The sequence below is a fragment of the Pantherophis guttatus genome, chromosome 5, assembly GCF_059756535.1.
Source record: "Pantherophis guttatus breed Tessera chromosome 5, ASM5975653v1, whole genome shotgun sequence".
Taxonomy (NCBI): Eukaryota; Metazoa; Chordata; class Lepidosauria; order Squamata; family Colubridae; genus Pantherophis; species Pantherophis guttatus.
The window spans coordinates 105,406,740-105,427,580 of record NC_142067.1 but is presented as its reverse complement, the minus strand read 5'-3'; the positions used below and the strand labels follow the sequence as shown (position 1 = coordinate 105,427,580).

Here is a 20,841-nt window from a genome sequence, read left to right as displayed (position 1 = left end):
CATGTCCTTTAGACATCTGTAATGGTGCATTGAGTGTACAAAACTAAGAAAACATCTTTATTTTTTTATTTTTCTATCTTTTTAAATAAATCATAGAAAGATCAAAAGATAACAAAGGCTTAATAAAGATGCACATACACTCTCAAAGAAAATAAAAAAAACACATTGAAAGTGCTTTTTAAAACACTTGAAAAATACAAAGAAAAAAAAACGTTTTAACAGTAAATAATTACAACTATATATGTTGAGTTATATTTTGCAATCAGAAATAACCTGAGTTAAAGATCTGTATAGACCAGGGGTATCAAACTCACAGCATCACGTTGTCGTCATGTGATGTATTGCAACTTTTTCCCCTTTCGTTAAATGGGTTGGGCGTGGTCAGCGCATGACGCATCCACTTCGCGGGTCGTGAGTTTGACACCTCTGGTATAGACTGTCATTTTTCTCTCTCTTGTCTTTTCTTTTAAAATTGATAGATAAAGAAGGATCCCAGTTCTCCATCGGTTGGGTTTTGCTGAGTGTTCTCCTTGGCACTATGGCGATGCTGTGCAAAGAACAAGGCGTTACAATATTGGTAATTTTAACATTTCTTGGCAACTCAATTCAGTGGTAACTAGAGTGTTATACACAAAGAGGCATTTTCTGTATTTCCACATTACTCAGGATTTCTTACAATTTCAGCAGCTTTCTTTCGCTCTGAACATTTTTGAAAGATGCATTGCTGCTTCCCCTTATTCATTATTATCCTTGCTGTCATGAGTGACCAGACACTGCACTAAACCATAATTTGATTTAATCATGGTTTGACTATATTGACAAGGATTTGGGTTTTCTGGAAAATTGTGGACATTTTCAAATGCAAATTAATATGATTCAAAAAAGTGCATTCATCTCATGATCTGTTCTTGGGTTACATGATTTGAGGTAGAGAAAAAAACGTAAGCCTATTTTATGAGATTTGAATAGTGCACGTCAAAAAATGTAAAAGCTTTGATATGTAGAGAAAAATGTTTTTTCTTAGGATGTTGAACATTAAATTATAAAACAAACTTGCATTGCTGGGAAATATATCTCTATACCTGTATCTCTACTATCCATATTAGTATGCTGTAATATAAATAATGATTTATAAGTCACAAATGACTGAATTCATCTATCAGTTTTATATATGTGTGTGTGTATTAATCTTCCATTATTTAATATTTTCTAATAATGCCAGGATCAATTTCCAGATTGATCCAAAATTCAGAATCAACAATTTACTGGTTAATCCAAGGCATTCGCATTTTGCTGTAGTTCAGATTATGGATTTATTGTATATTTTAATCAATTTAAAATAGCAACTCTATGCAGCTAAGACAGAGTTTAGAAAGCACACAATATAAAATAACAATATAATAAACACATAATGGCAACTGAGCACAATACCAATCCACAGTATATCAGCATCACCTCATGGGCTCAACTAACCTCCTGACCCCCATTGCTAAATAATGATTTACTAATGATGAAGTTATAGACTTTTGAAGAGAGTGAAGGCTTTTTATGTGACAGCAGTCAGGTCTTTTATATTATCTGCAGATTTGGGAAATTGTCATTTGTTTATCCAAATTTAGATTAAACTAGGATGAAACTCTTTTGCTAACTGATTGAAATAGACTACACTTGCGCAGGTCCACTTGTGTGGAACTGGTGTTTCTTCCAAAGTAAAATTATAAACAAAAGTATGTTTGGAATTTGTTAAATGCTTCAAAACAAATGTATAAGATGATTTTCCTGAAAAATGGGGAATATTCCCATATTATTTAGCAGAGCTAAGAGTGTTTAGAGTTTAACTGGATTATCAGATATGTTGCGAGCCCTTAATACTGGATAAAAGAGATTCTTCCTCAATATCAGTTTCAATTTGCTACACAAGTTGTAGATTTTTATTTACGACTTTCTCTTTTATGTTCAACATCTCATATAATTAAGACTACAGTTCTCTCTGTGTCATCTAAAAGCAAGTCCCAGTAAAATCAACAGGACATTGCTGATTATAGATACGTAGATGGGTTGGACTTCTTTTGAACAACTTTATACTGCTGAGAATAAGGCTGCATATTTACCAAATGCTAAACGCCACTGAATAAAGTTGATTTTATTTTTGGATAAACTTGCGCACACAGACATACAAGCATACAAATAATTTATATAACATACTTTATATTATTTTGGAGAATGTTTACCAAAAAAGTTTACCAGAAAAATACTTAATAAGCGTACTGTGAAATATTCATAGATAGGAAATACTGTCTATTTCAAAAGTTCCATTCTTTGTCCAGATTTTCTTTTTACCCCCAGCTTTATATTTTCTCATACACACACACACATACACACACACACGTTATTTCTCTCTTTCTTACTTGGTTTTCTGTATTTTTAGGGTTTAAATGCTCTGTTTGATGCTGTCGTGATCAACAGGCTCAATATTTTGGAAGTTGTTTTGAAGATACTTCATAAGGATAAGTCAGTAGAGGTAAGTCCCCTTCATTTTTAGATTGAATAAGATATTGTGTGAGATACAGATAGTCCTTGAGTTATGACCATAATGGACATAACTGCCCATTAGGGTTAGAAGTCAGGACAATGCTTCCCGCGCCTTGGTGGCTTGTATGCTAGCATACAAGTGATTGCCTTGCCAGCAAGAAGCTATGGGGAAGAAAAACATTGGACACACCTGCCTTTCTGTAAGCGATGACCAGGCCAAGCCCAAGAGAGGGGTCAAGCATGACATTAGTGTCAAGTCCCTTTGCACCCATAAGCAATTTTAAGTCTAGCCCATCTTGAATTCTGTTGACTCTCATCTCTTGCCATTTGCTTCCTTTGTTAATAGTTTATATTTTGGTAGAGAATGTTAGCATGTGATAAATCTCAATCTCTCTCTCTGTCTCTCTCTCCTCTCCTCCCCTCCCTTCTTCCCCCCCTCCCAAAAAGCCATCAGGTTAAAACTAGGCTATTACAAAATGCTGTTAAGTAACTGAGTTACTTAAATCTCTTGCCTATCCTAATCTTGCTGTTAACATATGGTTTCCATTTATTTCAGTGGAATTTACCTCCAAATAAAATGATAGTTAGAATCAGAATGTTAAAATTAGGAATAGAATGCATACACCAATGCCCAAAATAGATTTCTTTGGATATTTCATTATAGCTGAGAAGTTTCTGCAAGTAATGATATTAAAGGTACCTGTTCAGTTAGGTAAGGCATATAATGCAAGGAGCATGGTTTTCCATAAATGTGCACATAGATTGGATATAAAGGTTCTCAATTGAAATCCAAAACTTCTGGAAAGTAACAGTAGAGGAAGTCAGCGTAGGAGAGATTTCTCTGCAAAAATCACTCTGATTGCTCCTGTGGAAGTCATCAAATAGGTTTGTTTGTTTGTTTTCATCAAATTTCTACATTGCCATCTCACTTAAGTGACTTGTATTCTCACCAAGAGATCTGACAGCACTGCATATTTTATTTTACCTCACACTTCAATCATATTGTATGACCAATAGGGGGTAAGTTTAATAAACAGTAAAAAAAAAATTAAACATTATATATGGCTGAATGTTTTTAAAAAGCACCAAATTAAGTATCATATCAAAGCTTTAATGTGACATCTGTCCACAGCTTTTAAAACCTGACTGTTAACTGTAACATTGGCTTTCTTCCTTGTTTAATTTGTTGTTTTCTCAGTTATCAAACACAGTGAATAGTAGTATCATATAACTGCCAGATGTCATAAAGAATTGCATATCATCTAACAAATTCAAAATATTATAGAATGCTATTAATGTCAAATACTAAACACCATTAATATTCTCTGTCAACTAAAATAAAAAAATTAAATACCATTCCAGGCTACTGCTGAATTCTGTTACATGACAGCTATAAATATTTTTAATATCTATCAAAAAGATATACTTTTTTTCAAACTATGAACAGTTAAAGCAATGGCAATGCTATTATTATGAACAGTTAAAGCAATGGCAATGCTATGTAGAGTTTGTATACATTCACATTGACGTATTTGAAATAAATGTATTGACGCATGTAGAAGATAATGTTAAATAATTTTTTAAAAAACCTTTAGCAAGCTAACAAATATTTCCACCAATTTCCTTCCAAAAGTCTTCTCTGTTGATTTCAGTGAAAGTGGAAGTTTTTATTTCGTTGTTAAGCTTGTGAAATAGCTAAGCATTGAAATTTATAGAATTATTTCTGAAGTTTCCCTATTGTGGTCAGTACTATAAAACAGAATGCTTGTTTTTAATGACATTTTATACTATCCAGCAATCAAGCCAGTGCATAAATGTACAGATCAATAAAATCAAATGACACCAACATAAATTCAACCAGCAGTAACACCTACATGGATCTGTCTACAATGAGAAATTGTATTTCAATATCTTTTATGGCAAAGTATATCATGATAGATGCTTTCCAAACTTCGTTATTCTTATACAGCTATGGAATTTAATTTGGGCCATGATCCAAACCATTTATGCCTCTAGCTTTCTGGAAAGCACTTAAACCATGGTTTGTCCAAAAACCTTGGGGATCCCATGGGGAGCGTGCAAGATGGCTATATTATATGTTCAGATGGTTGTTATTATATCTTTGATACTGACAGGCTCAAAGTTGACTCAGCCTTCCATCCTTCCGAGTTCAGTAAAATGAGGACTCAGATTGTTGGGGGAAATATGCTGACATTTGTAAACTGCTCAGAGGGCTGTAAAGCACTGTGAAGCAGTATATAAATCTAAGTGCTATTGCTATTCTCCCACAGTCTTGGTTGTTTTAATGGCTGTTTTTAATGAGAGCGTTAACTTTTCCTATTCTTATCCAATCTGTGCATACTTACCTGCTCTGTTTCTATTTTTAAGAGTAAAAAGCAGTTAATAACTTAGATTTCTTTTTTTTTTTAATAATTACTATTTCCCTTTCCTTCATAGAGCCTAGTGGTGTTTAGAAAAGGACTTCTTTTCAGAATTACTCTTTTGTTATCTGGAGGAGCCACTGTTCTATATGCCCGCTGGCAAATTATGGGCACAGGGCCTCCAGCATTTACAGAAGTGGATAACCCAGCTTCATTTGCAACCAGTCCGTTTGTAAGGGTAAGCTGGAAAATATGAGGTTTTGCCGACATCAATGATTGTTCATAAGATCAGACAGCGGCACAGTGAACGTGCTGTATAAATTGAGTTCCCTGTTCAGTTCCATCCATGCCGATAATAGTTTGGGGAAAAATATTTCTACCGGAGGTCTTGGAAATGGTTGCTGATCAAAACAGACAGTAATGAGGCTTGGTGGATCAGGATGTGGTTGTATGAGTTCATATCAGGGCCAACAGGGAGGAAGGGTTAGAATCAAAGAAATGAAAACGGAGGTGACCTCCCCCAGATTGAAGCTGTGCCTCTTTTAATAACATATACACAAGAGGCTTGGCTCCAGTTGTGTGGTCACTACAGCCATCTTGAATTTTAAACTTTCCATGGTGGCCTGTGATTCATATGTGCATTATTTCCTAACCTTCCAAGGAAGTGAAATCATCTTGACCTGCTAGGTGATTCTGTTCACACTGAGAGATAACATTATGTTACTTACATTTCACTAGCTGGTTGAGTCTCTGTGAAGTCTCTTTGGTTCGATTTGGTTTAAAATAGCTGAAGATGTTTCCTCGAAATTCAGATTCATTATTGAAATGTTGATTCCCTTCCCTGTTTTTGATATTCCCACGAGCTGATATATATATATATATACATATATTTTTCCCTTTCATTGACAGGCTGTAAATTATAATTACTACTATTCTCTGAATGCTTGGCTGCTGCTGTGTCCCTGGTGGCTGTGTTTTGATTGGTCAATGGGCTGCGTGCCCCTTATTAAATCAGTCAGTGACTGGAGAATAATTGCTCTGGTGCTTCTTTGGCTGTGCCTGATTGTGCTAGCATGCCAAGCTTTGGGTTCGAAAGATGGCCAGAAAAGAAGGTAAATTTGGGTCAACATGTTGATAAGACATTATTGCATGACATCTAGCACTACTCTTCTTTGGGGAATTAGTGGAATCAATATCATTTAGCAAATACAGTGCCAATAAATATTTATAGCAGTACTTTCCTAATTTGGGCCAATCTTCATTTCTACTGGCCATGGGGAGGAAAACTTGAAGGGGAAAGTGATTGCTTTGTCTTCCTCGTGAGAGGACATTTTGAGCTCCTTAACTCTGTAGGAGATAAAAAATAATAATTTATGCTCAAAATAACGTATAATTGATCTGTGATGTTTTTCAACATTGTTTCTCTGGCAAAAAAAATAAGAGGCTAAAAAAAGAACTACTGACATTGGCTGTTTAAATGTAATTTTGCCCCAGGATGATTACTCTTTTGTTGGTAAGCAGATCCAGGGAAAATAATGGGAAAACATCATGTCATTTTTAACAAATGAAAGTTGCTTGACAGAATTGAATTGTTAAATGATTTCTGTAAAAGTATTAAGGTACACTTCTGTGCTGATTAGATAATCAGTAATTATTCTTCAATTGCTTTAATTGACAAAAGGGACTGGGGTTCAAATTAGACATTTTTCTGTGAACACTTACTTTGTTTGAGATTGCAATTTTAAAAAAAACAAGAATTATTTTAACAGTTCTTGAACGGTTCATTATGTGCATTATTGTATAGTTCCATAGCTTGCAAGGAAAGAGTGTCCTGATAATGCAAATGAATGAAAGAAAGGGAAGTGGGGGAATTTGCTGGGAAGAAATTGAAAACTTTCCTTCTATGATTTTTTTTTTTTTTTGAGATTATTTATGGTACACTGTGAGTCCCATTTAAAGCCAGTCACCTTGTCCCTATGCCAAACCTCCACTACTCCATCCCACATTGTTTAGGAGAGATACATTTCTACAGAAGGTTTTTCAATAGACAGTTGAAAAGACCGGGAGATCAGAGAATAAATATGTAGTTTATTTATCTTAACATCCATCCACATACATGCACCCTTTCTGTTCTGCAGATTTTTACTCTAAACACCTTAGATTTTTTTCTTTACTATATTACGCTTGGGTGTTTACATTTTCCTTGATACTGATATTTTTCTCAGCCATCAAAATGTTTTGTTCTGGATATGCAGTATGTTCCTGGATGATATCTAAGACTGGTCTTTAATATCCTCAAAACATTAAAAGGAAATAGCTGGATTTAGGCCTTTGATCTGTTGTGCCTATGCATTGATATAGGAGAAAAAAACCAAACAGAGAGCCACGGTCCATGATAAAAAAGAATATTAAAAAAGACCTTGTAATAAATTAAATAACAGTCATCCTGTACAGCTCTTCTACAGAGATAATAATTTCTTCAAAATAAAGAGGATAGTTTTGATCTTCACCTTGCATAGTTAGAATTATTAGATTGAATCATTTCTTTCTAAATGGTTTGTAATCCTTTAATACAAATCTTGGAAGTTAAGGACTGTGCTGAGAAGCCTATATGATTTTTTCCCCATGATGACTTTTTCTGGGGAATGGAAACTTAGGCAAATGGCAACATGTGTTTAGTGGCATAATGACACAAAGCTTGTTCTTAGGAACTGATGTCCTTAAGTTTGAGAGTAGTACATTAGTTGTGGCATGTTTTGTCATCACTTGCTCGCTAACTTCCCCCTGTGGACCCATATGGAAAGAATGAAAAAGGACATCAAAAATCCATGATGTTACTGAATCCACACAGAAGGACAGGGGATAGCAGAGCTCCCTGGCAAAGTAGGGCTGGATTCTTAGGTATGTCATTCCAAATCTAAATTGAATTTCTTGCATCATATATATATTGTAGTAAGAGTTTTATTCCGTGTTGTAAAATCATTTTTTTCCCCTCTGCATTTCAGAATCCTTACCCTGGGATTGGGATTTCTCATCATTCCTTTTCTACCTGCAAGTAACCTATTTTTTAGAGTTGGGTTTGTTATTGCCGAGAGGGTCACCTATCTTCCCAGTATTGGTTACTGCATATTGATTACATATGGATTTTGTCTGTTGTGTAAACAAGCTAAGAATAAGGTACAAAGAACATTATCCTAACGGTTGGCAAAAAAAAAAAAATGGAAAAGAGATTTAAAAGCTGAGATATGTGTCCTAATATGTTTTCTTCTTTCTCAAGAAATTTTTGGTTGCTGCTCTGCTGGGCCTCTTACTGATAAATATGTGGCGTTGCATCATCCGTAGTAACCAATGGAGATCGGAGGAGCAGCTTTTTAGAAGTGCTTTGTCTGTCTGTCCACTGAATGCCAAAGTAAGCATTTGCGTTTTCTAAAAATAATAATTCTATTGTTCGATTACAGCAAATAATTATCATTCCTGGTATTTATCTTCTTGCCCAATCATTTTAGGATTGTTCTCTATTATATCAGCAGTTTTAGTAACTAAAATATCATCTGAACATTTCCTATTGATATGTCTTAGTTCAATTGTTTTCTGAATACATTTTTATTATTTCATTTCCTAATTGGAAAACAGGATCCTAGGGAGAAAAAGGTCACATTAAAACCGTTTTTATAACAAGTGAGCAATGTTTCAAGTTTCTGTTTAGTGATATGGTTTCTGTGTTAGTGATAGCTGATAAGAATAGTTATCGTATGTCTTGAATAGGAAAACAAGAACATCTTCATTGTGTGTTTTAGAGAAGGTCTCACACCCAATTTTATTGGTTGGATACAGGCACACTAATTAACACAGTCTTGATTTCTGAAATGCCATGGGCATCTTGCCTGAATTAAAGCTTTGCTTTCAGGCCTTAAATTATTTTTGCTGCTCTATCACTAGAATGAATTTGAATATTGTTGATGTTTGACTGTGGTAAAAAAATGATGAGGATTACATGATCTTTTGTAATGCAGTGGTGTGTAGCACACAGTCACAAGCTGCATAGCATTTTTTAAGGGTAATAAATCCAGTGAACAAGTGGCTTTGGGGCATACATATCCCTTATTGTGTAGACCAGGGGTCAGCAACCTGCAGCTCTGGAGCCACATGCAGCTCTTTGGGCCCTCTGCTGTGGCTCCCTGTCGGGTGATCCCACCACTGGCTGCCCCCACCTTCACTCTCCCCTCCCAGTCACTTCTTGCCTGGCCTGAGGAGATAAGGGTGATGGCAGGGGATGGAGAAGCAGCCAGGGCAGAGACAGAGATACAGAGAGAGGGGGAGAGAGAGGGGGGAGGGAGGGGAGAGAGAGAGATGTCAAAAGGGTTTTGTGGTTCCCGGTGTTTTTTAACAACTGGTTCTCTGCCCTAATGACCAGCTGGGTAGACGTGGCTAGGGGGTCATGTGACTCGTAGAAGTGAGTGACATTGAGTTGGCCACGCCCACCCAGGTCTTGTGGCTCCCGATGTTTTGTTTTCTGTGGGAAATGGGTCCAAATGGCTCTTTGAGTGCTTAAGGTTGCAGACCCCTGATGTAGACCAACAACTTCAAATGCTTTTATACACTTTTCAATCTGGATGTTCTGTTCATAGGAAGGGTCCATGAATAAATTATACTACTTTACTTCTAAGCTTAACAATTCTTAAGCTAGTATCCTCAGGAGTGAACTGGTGTTGAATATTTTGTTTACTTACGAACACAAGATGGTTGCAGATAATTCAGAAATTGCGTTATTTGTGCAGAAATGGTGCTTCAGAAATTGGGCCAATCCCTGATTTTCTGCATTATTAAAAGCAACTGGATGCTGTTAATAAAGCTGTTAATAATATATTGTATTCACTGGGCACAGATGTTACATGATCTTCATCCTATTCTCATTTCAGTTACTTATGTCTAAAATGTGAGCAGCGGAACTATTGTTATTCCAATTTAAGTCTTCCTCTAGAACAGTGATGGCTAACCTTTTCTGGACCGAGTACCCAAAGTGCGTGCACACATGCAAGCGCCCAAAATGCAATGCACGCACAGGCTCTGTCCATGCACCCCACCCTCTGCACATATGCGCGTGCCCCCTTCACGCGCCCTGCCCCGGTGCATGCGTGTGCAGCCCCCCACGCGCCCTGCCCATGAATATACATGGCAGAGACCCAAAGACCAGCTGGCCGGCAGGAGGCACGCGCGCATGCGCAGCAGAACTGAACTGAGGCAATGGCTCACATGCCATCAGAGAAGGCACTGCGTGCCCTCTCTGGCAGACATGCCATAGGTTCGCCATCAAAAGGCAGGTTAATGAGAGAAAATCTGGAATATAAGCTTCAATATGAAGAAAACGTGATATTGTAAATCAAAATAGAAAAAAAGTCTTTTAGTTCTATAAAGAGCTAGTATTCTGCTTAGATTGTTACATCCAACAATAAATGTTGCCATTAGTGTTCTGTAGGGATAAGGGATTATATTAGTAATTATAATAAATATTTATAGTAAATGGCATTGGTGTTTTAATATTTCCTGAAGCAGGGGACCCATTTTCAATTTAATTTGGAGTACAGTTCCCACCACGACAAAATGTGAAAATATATTGACTGTATAATCATATTCTAACACACAGCTGAACTTAGTCTTTTAACATTTTTGTTGCGGGAAGCAATCCATTGTAGTCACAGAACTTGTATATGTAAATCCTAATTTTGTTTTCTTAATTACAAAGGTTGTAATTCTTAGATTTAATTTTGAAATCATAATATTTATTTGAGATTGACTACATGAGAAATGCAATTATAAAACAAACTGAAAATATAATAAATTTAAATCTGACATAAACATCACAGCCAATTGTCAATATCAGCATCAATTTGATTTTCATTTGGGAATTACTTGGTTTAGATGCGTCATTAAAATGCAATCTTAATCGTCACTTTCTGAATAGCGTTTCCATTATCAAAGAACAGGTTCCGTAATCAAACCAATTAAACATTGAGAATATTTTTTTTCATTCTCCAACAATTGCAGCATGGATATCTGATAGAAAAATATCTTTGGGCTTTCAAATAAGCTAGAATTCTTCAGAATCTTGATTAGCTTGGAAACTAGGATGCATACAGTTGTAGCATTTCTCCTGGAGTTGTCCACCCGGTGTTCATGAATGTTTTGATAAGGATATGGCCATTGAAAGTGGTGGTGATGAGGATAAGTTCTGAGTCCTATTAAGTATTCCTGATATATGGATGGTGATCAGAGCCTTTACATTTAAAGCTAAGAGCTCTTTCAATATTCTGTCGCTTTTTTTCCCCCTCCACCTCTTGTTTTATCAAGGATAATTACCGTATTTTTCTGAGTATAAGACGCACCTACCTTTTTTGGTGAGGAAAAGAAGAAAAAGAAATCTCCCTCTGCCTCTGAGCAATTTTGCCTCCTTGCAGAAAACAGCCTGCTTTGCTTTCATTTTCATTTTCAGCATAGCTTGATTAGCACAAGGAGAAAAAAAAAATCTGCTCCAGCAATTTACCTCTTTGCAGCAAGCAGCAGAGCCTTGCCCAAAACAGCTGAGAGCAAATCAGCTGAGAGTCGGGAGGCCGATCCAATCAACTTGTGCTAATTAGGCTGTGCTGAAGCTGAAAGAAGCTGTTTTTTCTTGCGGTTTGCTTGCAAGGAGGTAACTGCTGGGAGGCAGAGGCCAAAGGGTGGGGGCCAGTGGGTGGGCGGGGCTACATTCAATGTATAAGATGCACCTAAATTTTCACCCCGTTTCAGGGGGGGAAAGGTGTGTCTGATACTCCGAAAAATATGGTACATCTGTTTCTTACATAATCATCTGTTTTTTCGATAGTTATACGAAGCATCATGTTAAAATACATGAATAAAAAATACACATCTATTTAAATTGTTATAATCGTCCAGATCAAATTTCTATAAACCAAAAGTCATATTCATTGAAAGGAAATCACTGTCTAGAATGATATGGTTCTGACCTTTACTTTCAGGTCCATTATAATGTTGGCAAAAACTTGGCTGATAATGGCAATCAAAGCGCTGCAATCAGCTACTACAGAGAGGCTGTAAGGTATGGATGATTTGGAGTGTGTCTGTTTTTTAATTGTTGGTTTGCAGAAAGCAGATACAGGGTAAGAACCTGACCAGATCCAGAAAGATCATCAGCTGTGATAATAGAATATTGAGGATGTATTAAGTAAATACATTCTAAGCCGTGTTTGTTTTAACTATGCGTTGTTGAATGAACCATTGTAATTTAGTACAGACTTAATGCTAAACAATATACCTCGTTACAGTGGCTGGGATTTCATAGTGCATTTATTAAACTACCATGTTTCCCCCAAAATAAGACCCTGTCTTATATTTTTTTGAACCCCAAAATAAGTGCTTGGCTTTATTTTCAGGGAGGTCTTATTATTTTGGGGCACGTGGAGGAAACCAGAGGAAATGGCAGGGACCGGCTGTGCATGCCTTTAAATATTTTCGGGGAGGACTTATTTTCAGGGGGGGCTTATTTTAGTGCATGCGCTCAAAAGCCCGATTGGGCTTATTATCAGGGGATGTCTTATTTTAGGGAAAACAGGGTAGCTAATAAACAAACTAGTTTATTTATAAACTAGTTTTTAAAAAATGAAAAAAATAAATATATAATAAAAAATAATAAAAGTGGCTTAACAGAATTTGGAAACTAACTCAGTGATTTAAAAATATTGGTGAATGTGGTCCAGGAAAAATATTTTATGAAACATCAATTGTATTAACTGGATAAAACTACATATCTGTAAAATTTGAAGACAAATTTGAATGTTGGCAACACATCTTATTACTAGAATGTGTACTACCACATGGATGGCAGATTGCAGGGCAGTTGTGTGCTGGAAATGACATAAAGATTCAGAATTATTGTAAACAGCGTAGAAAATGTTGGTTGTTCTCTTTTGTTTTGCCATTACAAAATTGAGTTATGGACACATGAAATAAATTAGTTGCCTTTTTAAAAAAAATCAAATAATAAGGAAATTTATTTCCAGACTTTAATTAATGGTGAAGCTATGTTTTCTGGTATTGTTCTTAATACAGGTTGTCCTCAACTTATGACTACAATCGGGGCCAGAATTTCTCTCGCTAAGCAAGGCGCTTGTTAAATCAGTCAGGCCTGATTTTACAACCTTTTTTACCTCAGATGTTAGGTGAATCATTGCAGTTGTTAAACGAATCAGGCTTCCCCCATTTACTTTGTCAGAAGCCAGTAGGGAAAGTTACAAATGACTCTGGGACTCTGCAACCATCATAAATGATGCGATTGTCAAGCTCTTAAATTTTGATCACGTGACCATGGGGATGCTGAGAGGGTCATAAGTACAATGACTAGTTTGCAACTTTAAAGGCTCCTAAATGAATAGTAGTAAGTCAAGGACTATCTGTACAGTGATTAGCGAACAATAAAGCATTGATGAGATGAAAGCTAGGCTACAACAATGCATGTACATAGAAACAATTGCATTTGATGCTCATTTTGGAGGCTTTTCCTTCCTCTATCTTGTTTTGTTTTGATTTGGGGTGGAGGTATTCAGTAGTCCAGTCCTGAGTGGGATGGTGAGGACAGTTTAATACATGCTTGAGAGTGTTATTACATGCCTACATCTGTCTTCAATTGATATAAAAATGACAGGGGAAGAGAAGAATTGTGGCTGTGTAGACAAATAAAATTAGGAGAGCTGGCTCCTTTGACTGAATAATTCTTGTATTTGTTTTTGTCTTTTCAATCCCAGATTGAATCCTAAATACGTACATGCTATGAACAACTTGGGAAATATCTTGAAAGAAAAAAATGAACTTCATGAAGCTGAAGAACTTCTCTCACTAGCTGTTCAAATACAGTATGTTTTAAATGCCAAAATCTAGCTGTGGGTCACCAACAAATTGTGGTATTATCTGGATCTTTTCTTAGTTAATCTTCTGAAATATACTGTGTGATGCAGTTATGTGTAAAGTGTTTCATTAGAGGAAATTCTAGAACATTCCTTCTCTGGATTACACAAATATGTCTTTTTCAGGATGTTTTTCATAAATGGTTTATGGTGTATATACATGGTCTAGACTCCAAAAGTCTGGTTGAGATAAGAGAAGATTCCAAAATTTCCCAGAACATTCCTTGTTTGGAATGAAGTATTTTGCCTATCTCTAGAGTAAATTTGGCCTTGAAGGGTGTGCAAATAGTGCCACTACTACAAAATGGAGCTATATTAATTCTTGTCATATACTTTGGGGACCAGTGCCATTAGCTACTAGTTTGCTTCTTTGGCATAAGGAAGATTTAGACTGAAGGCACCTGAAGGATATCACCTCTGTATTCAGATGCCCTTCTTTAATTCCCACCAAGAGAATTTAGCTTAATTCAGAACATAGAACAAGGATTCTCTGAGCTTGATGTTAGTCAAAAGGCCGAGTAGCAATGAGAATAAAGATTCTCTGTAGTGATTTCTGGATTATAGAACATGTTTCCTTTCGCTTTAGTTGTAGGGTAATTCTATTCGGCCTGGCTTTAAGTGCATTGTCTCTATTTTTTGTATTTAAATTATTCTTCCCACCACCCCCTTGTCCTTAATGTATTATGTTATTACATTATTGTTTTGTTTTTTAAAAAATACTTAAATTGCTTTACAGTTTTAAATTCAGATTGCATTTTTAATTTTATAAATAAGTAAGGGGCATCAAAACTCTACTTGTACTTAATATGCTAAAATGTTCACAACTCTCTTTGCCTAGGCCTGATTTTGCAGCAGCATGGATGAATTTAGGGATAGTGCAGAATAGCTTAAGAAGGTATGAAGAAGCAGAGGAAAGCTACTGGACTGCAATTAGACACAGGAAAAAATACCCAGATTGTTACTATAATCTAGGACGCTTAGTAAGTGTACTTATTTATCTTTCTGCTAATGATCCTAGATCAGCCTTTCTCAACTTTAGCAAGTTTTAGTTGTCTGATCATCAACTCCTAGAATTCCCCAGCAAGCAAAACCTTGAAGTTGAAGTCCACACATCTTAAAGTTGCCATGGTTGAGAAATACTGTCCTAGATACGTAAGATGCAGTGAGTTTTGAATGTTGATCAGTTGCTTATTAGAGAGTACCTTCTTGGACTTTGAACTTGTTTAGAAAGATTCTTTAGGTTCTTTCACACACTGAAGTTGCAGTCTAAATTTTAATAGAAGTGAATTATAATATAGGATTGCATCAGAATAAATATAAACCAAACCTCACATTGAATCTTCTAGTGTCCCAGAAATGCTCAAGTAAAGACTCTTGTTTAGGAACTAAATGTTTCTTGTACTGTATATACAAGAATATACAATATGTAAAACTATATATTAAAGTGGTAAAAATTAGCACCACACACTGTGTCCTATATCAGGGGGCCCCAACCCCTGGTCCATGGACCGGCACTGGTCTGCGGCATGCCAGAAACTGGGCCACGCAAACAAGCGAAGCCCCATCCGCACGATGCAGGCAGCATGCAAAACCACGTCCCTTCATGTCCGTGGAAAAACCTCTCTCCACAGAACCAGTCACTGGTGCCCAAAAGATTGGGGGCCTCTGACCTATATAATTACTGAAGTACAGGTAGTCCTTGACTTACCACAGTTCATTTAGTAACCATTCAAAGTTACAATGACATTGAAAAATGTAGACTTATGACCATTTTTCAGTTACAACCTTTGCAGCATCCCCTTGGTCACATGATCAAAATTCAGATGCTTTGCACGTGGTTCATATTTATGATGGTTGAAGTATCCTGGAGACACATGATCAGCTTTTGTGACTTTCTGACGGGCAAAGTCATTGGAGAAGCCAGATTCACTTAACAACCAGGTTATTAACTTACCAGGGATTCACCTTTGTAGCATCCCTATGATCATGTGGTCAAAATTCAGATGCTTGGCAATTGGTTCATACTTATGACCGTTACTGCGTCCCACGGTCATGTGAATACCTTTTGCAACCTTTCGACAAGCAAAATAATAGGGAAGACAGATTCACTTAACAACTATGTTATTAGCTTATCAATTGCAATGATTCATTTAACGATTATGGCAAGAAAGCTGTAAAATGGAGCAAAACCCACTTAACAAATATCTCACTTAACAACAGAAATTTTGGATTCAATTGTGGTCATAAGTCAAGGACTACCTGTAATTGAACAATCTAAAAGTCTAGGGGAAAATGGAGAAAAGGGCTAGAGGAGAGTATTAATTGAACAATAGTAGGGATAAACGCTCTTTAATAAAATTAGTAATGAATTAGCAGATAACCACTGCTAATTTTCTCCCAACTGCTGTTCTTGGCAGTCTTTTGGAGGGAGGGGTCAACCCTCCCCTATTATCCCTCACCAAATTGGGGTGAGAAGTAATTTTATTTCTTAATAAAAGAAATGTACCATCATGCCAAAAATCAGCACCAACTAGGGATTGGTGATGCCTTGTGAATGCCACAGTTTGGGATGTTATGCCAATACAAGATCTCTCTTGCTACACAAAACTCAAATTCTCCCCAGAGCTGAAAATGTGGGTTCCACCCTCTCCAGAAGTCTCCTGGGAACTTCTTGGCTTACAAAAAGTATACTTGAGGTTGTGGATTATATGGATAGATCATCCGTGTCCTAGTCTTAAACCTACCTTGATATTCCAGACAGTAACTAGATAAATGTAAATAATAGGTAAATGTTGCTCAGCCAAGCACTTCTTAATATTCTGGTGATTTTTCTTTGTGGTTTTGTTTGTTTGTTTGTTTTCCTTGCTTGTTTGCTTTGCATTCCAACATGTAAGACAACTAGATTATATCAATTGGAAAAGCCAATCACTTTCTTCAATCAATAAACACTAATCTTCCTTCTAAAATAAGAAAAGCACAGAATGTTGGGCTGTTTGAATGTTTAAATCAGAATATGCAGCCTTTCTGATTTAAGCATGAGGGAGGTCCTTTGGGACATTTTCCCAGTCTCCGTGCTTTTGGAGGGCGCAGAAGCACTGACCCACAAAATATGGGCACTACCCTGGAAAGAGGGAGCGTCTTAAAAAAATTGCAGACGGGGCTCTGTGAGATCCTGTGTACCGTGTTTCCCTGAAAATAAGACTGTCTTATATTTTTTTTGAACCCTGTAATAAGCGCTTGGACTTATTGCCATGCACTCAAAAGCCTGATTGGGCTTATTATCAGGGTATGTCTTATTTTGGGGAAACAGGGTACTCTGAAGCCCTTCTTAATGGTCAAACCCAAAGAAGAACACAGCCCCAAAGCATACAAACGGGGGACTTTTTTAAGCAGAAGTTCTGTAGAGAATTGGGCAAATGTTCGGAAAATATACAAACTCCTCTATCCGATACACAATTATGTGCAATTCTTAGCGTATTTTTTTTTCCACATTTGGCCTTTATAAAAACACTTTTCTGGAATTATAGCTATTCACATTGCAGAGTTATTTGGTGTGCAGAGACTCTCATACAGTGGGACCTGAGCAAGGGTTATTTTCCTTGGCTTGTTATCTCACGGCCAATTGTGTTACTTTCAGTATGCCGATCTAAATCGCCACATAGATGCATTGAATGCCTGGAGAAACGCTACAGTGTTGAAACCACAACATAGTTTGGCTTGGAACAACATGATTATATTGCTTGACAATACAGGTACAATCTGCTTTTTTTCCCAGAGTATTTTTTTTTCTGCATCTTGTTTAGATCTTCAGCCCATTGTTTTGTGCTACATGATTTGGGGGCTTTAGTTCTAAAATAGGAATTAGAATGTCACCAATCCAAGATTTTACAGCTACTGTAAAACATCTCTCACAATCTGTAGGTAAACTTGCCAATGTGCCAGAAGTGTGTCCTTAGAGATCAGTTTTCCATCAATGTCTTGTGTTCCAAAATACTTTTGCAAGTAATGATTCAGTAGTTGGGGGCAAATCTCAGAATTAAACAAGAAATAAATTTATCATTACATTCTAGTGTTTGGAATCATTAACAGATACAGAGGTTTCGGGCAACCATCTTTTGAAAAGACTCACAGTGTATTGTGTCAGTTTTATTTCATGATGGATTGGATCTTTCAGTATCAAATTAATTGATTAAGAGTCCTAATTTCAGGAGTGAAATGCTCCCGGTTCAGACCAGATCACCCGATCTGGTAGCGATGGCGGTGGGTGGTTCAGAGAACCAGTAGCAAAAATCCCTGCCCCCACCCATGCCCAGCTGAGCTGCGCGATCATTAGAGGCTTTTTTTTTACTTTTAAAAGTAAAGGCCAAAGAGGTTGTAGAAAAAATGCTTTTAAAAGTAAAAAAAAAAAAAAATGGCCACGCCCACAGTCACATTACCCCCCCACCACCAAGCCACGCCCACAGAACCGGTAGTAACAAATTTTGCATTTCATCACTGCCTTATTTGATTAGCTTCAAACAAAATTCAATGAAAAAGGAGAAAGAATCATCCTAGTAGCTGTCAGTTTATAACTGACTAGAAAATCTTTCATTCTGCTGGTGGTTCCCTCTGTTCTTTTTCTCCAACAGCCTTCAGGATGCTCACAAAACCTTTTATTTCATGTTGGTGTTCTTCAGTTTATTTCTGTGTTTGATACCAAGATTTCTTAATCTGATTATATTCACATTCTAATCATGAACTTGTTTTAAATGCATTTTGGCTACTGCATAGTGGCCAAACATTTATTTTATATTTTACATCTAGAAAAAAATGCCATACAAATTTTAATGCTCTTCACTTGCAATTCATTTTTTATTATTTGATTTGTTCTTAATTGTTTTCTTTAAGGAAAATAGCTAAGCATCTTCTTTTGATTAAAAATAGTTATTCACCCTCATTCCATCTCATTCTCTCCTTTAATTTGTTCCTAGGGAACTTGGCACAAGCAGAAACCGTTGGAAGGGAAGCTTTGGAGTTAATACCAAATGATCATTCTCTTATGTTTTCGCTGGCAAATGTACTGGGGAAATCACAGAAATATAAGGTAAAGTGTTTTTCTAACCACAATTTGTAGATAGATAACTCCTACAAATATTATTTCTCAATGATTCAGGGATTAAGTATGTCCTCAGAAATGTGACTCAGTGAAAAGATTGGCAGTGAATTTAAGTTGGAAGCCAACACAGCAAAATAGGTTTTTTTAAAAATCACAGGGGAAAGATATCTTAAGAGAAAATGTACCGGTAAGTCCTATCCAAATTACCAGGTCAATTTCATTTTTTTCAATCTGACTAAACTGAAGCACTATTTTTTTTTATTTAGGAGATAGATAGAAATATACATGAGTCTCTTCTAGAAAAATCCAAAATCCAGATACAAATATGTCTCGGTTATTACAATTAATTATTACATGCAAGAAGCTCAAACCATAAATATAGAAAAAACTATTTTGTTCCTCAACAAATTTTTGAACTTGATGCTAATTTTTAGATAGTCTTTTGTAATAAAAGTAGCATCAGTTTCAAAAATTGAAATACAGAATAGTTTTTTCTTCCTACTTTATGATAAAAACATTTTAAACAATGTAGGTTGCATGTGGTTACAGTTCTCTTGAACTTACCTATTAAATAATCCCTTTCTTTTAACAAAACAAAATTGACTTAAATATAGTCTTTAAAGCCTTAAGGATGTCATCCATGAAGGATCTGTAAGCTTTATAGAAATCATTTTGAAAAATGAATCATGACAATGCCTACTGTTTTCAATTGTTCAAGCTAAGGTGGTTATTTTCAGCCACAAGTGAAAATGGAAAATTGGGAAGAATTATGAACAGATATGAAACAAAGTTTGTTAGAGAAATAGTGAACATTCTTTTGCCAATCTAGAAATCCTTTTAGGTTAGAGTTGTTGACTCTGGGTGGGGTGGGGAGGAGATTTTCCTATAAAAATACTTTGCTATAGTTTACAAGTGAACTATGCGAATGTACCTCAAATACAAATACTATAATGTCGTTAGAAGTAACTAAATGCAAAAATCCACATGAAAGGCAGGATTTGATACCTGTTTTCTGCACCTAGAGATGGTCTAGACTTTTGCAGCTTAGATCTGATAATCTTAGATTCATACCATCAATTTTCTTAAGACTAAATTTGTTTGAATGTATGTGTTGGTTTTAAGTAGTGATTTGTACGAGCCTTTGGTTTTTAATGCAGCCCACAAGTGTTTTTGTGTTCTTACCAACACTAAAGTAATTACTGTCTAATTGACAGCAACTACCAACCAACAGCTGGATTGGCCTGTGAATTATATTGTCCGTATCTCCATTAGAGAGAAGTGGAAGTGTGAATGCATGTGGAAAAAAAAATAGGGTGACATAATCACATTAATAGACCATAGAGCATGAAGTAATTGGGAGTGTTTGGTTGCACTTGACATTGTAGGCACTACAAAAATAGCTTGTCCTGTTGATCTCTTTTTCTGAATTATTCAGGAATCTGAAGCTTTGTTCCACAAGGCAATTAAAGCCAATCCAACTGCTGCGAGTTACCATGGCAATTTGGGTAAGACGTTTTATAGCTCCCCTGGTGCAAACTTTTTTTTAAAAAAAAAAAAAAATCAGACACTGGTTGAATTTTTTTTCCCCCCCACATTCAGTGTCTTGCAGGCATTCTTCTGCTAGCTAGATTTCTCGTCCGCCTGCTTGCTAAACGAATTGCCAACGAGATACTGGAGTTCTTAGAGCGGGTTTCCAATAGTGTCAAGTCGATCACATTGTATGCCAGACCAACCAGGCAGGCTGCCGGCTGCAATCCAGAGGTGGTGCATGTCAGCGGTGGCAAATTGGTTCGCCCTGTGCTTGCAAATCACAATGAGCTCTCCTGATAAAAATAGCCATTTATGGCTCTAGCACAATCTACTCTTGTCATTCCTT

General features: G+C 36.4%; 1 protein-coding gene across 3 annotated transcripts in view; it reads left to right on the top strand.

Annotated features, from left to right (window-relative positions):
- The window catches only part of TMTC4 (transmembrane O-mannosyltransferase targeting cadherins 4), a 90,421-nt gene that overhangs the window by 33,431 nt on the left and 36,149 nt on the right, over positions 1-20,841 (top strand). For all 3 annotated transcript variants that reach the window (XM_087871519.1, XM_034418214.3, XM_060686584.2), the window contains 12 exons: positions 480-577; positions 2,429-2,521; positions 4,990-5,151; positions 5,823-6,025; positions 7,919-8,090; positions 8,191-8,322; positions 11,930-12,009; positions 13,712-13,819; positions 14,709-14,850; positions 17,508-17,622; positions 18,841-18,953; positions 20,401-20,470. In XM_087871519.1, the coding sequence (XP_087727645.1) occupies positions 480-577; positions 2,429-2,521; positions 4,990-5,151; positions 5,823-6,025; positions 7,919-8,090; positions 8,191-8,322; positions 11,930-12,009; positions 13,712-13,819; positions 14,709-14,850; positions 17,508-17,622; positions 18,841-18,953; positions 20,401-20,470 (1,488 nt within the window). The remainder of the gene's footprint in view (positions 1-479; positions 578-2,428; positions 2,522-4,989; positions 5,152-5,822; positions 6,026-7,918; positions 8,091-8,190; positions 8,323-11,929; positions 12,010-13,711; positions 13,820-14,708; positions 14,851-17,507; positions 17,623-18,840; positions 18,954-20,400; positions 20,471-20,841) is intronic.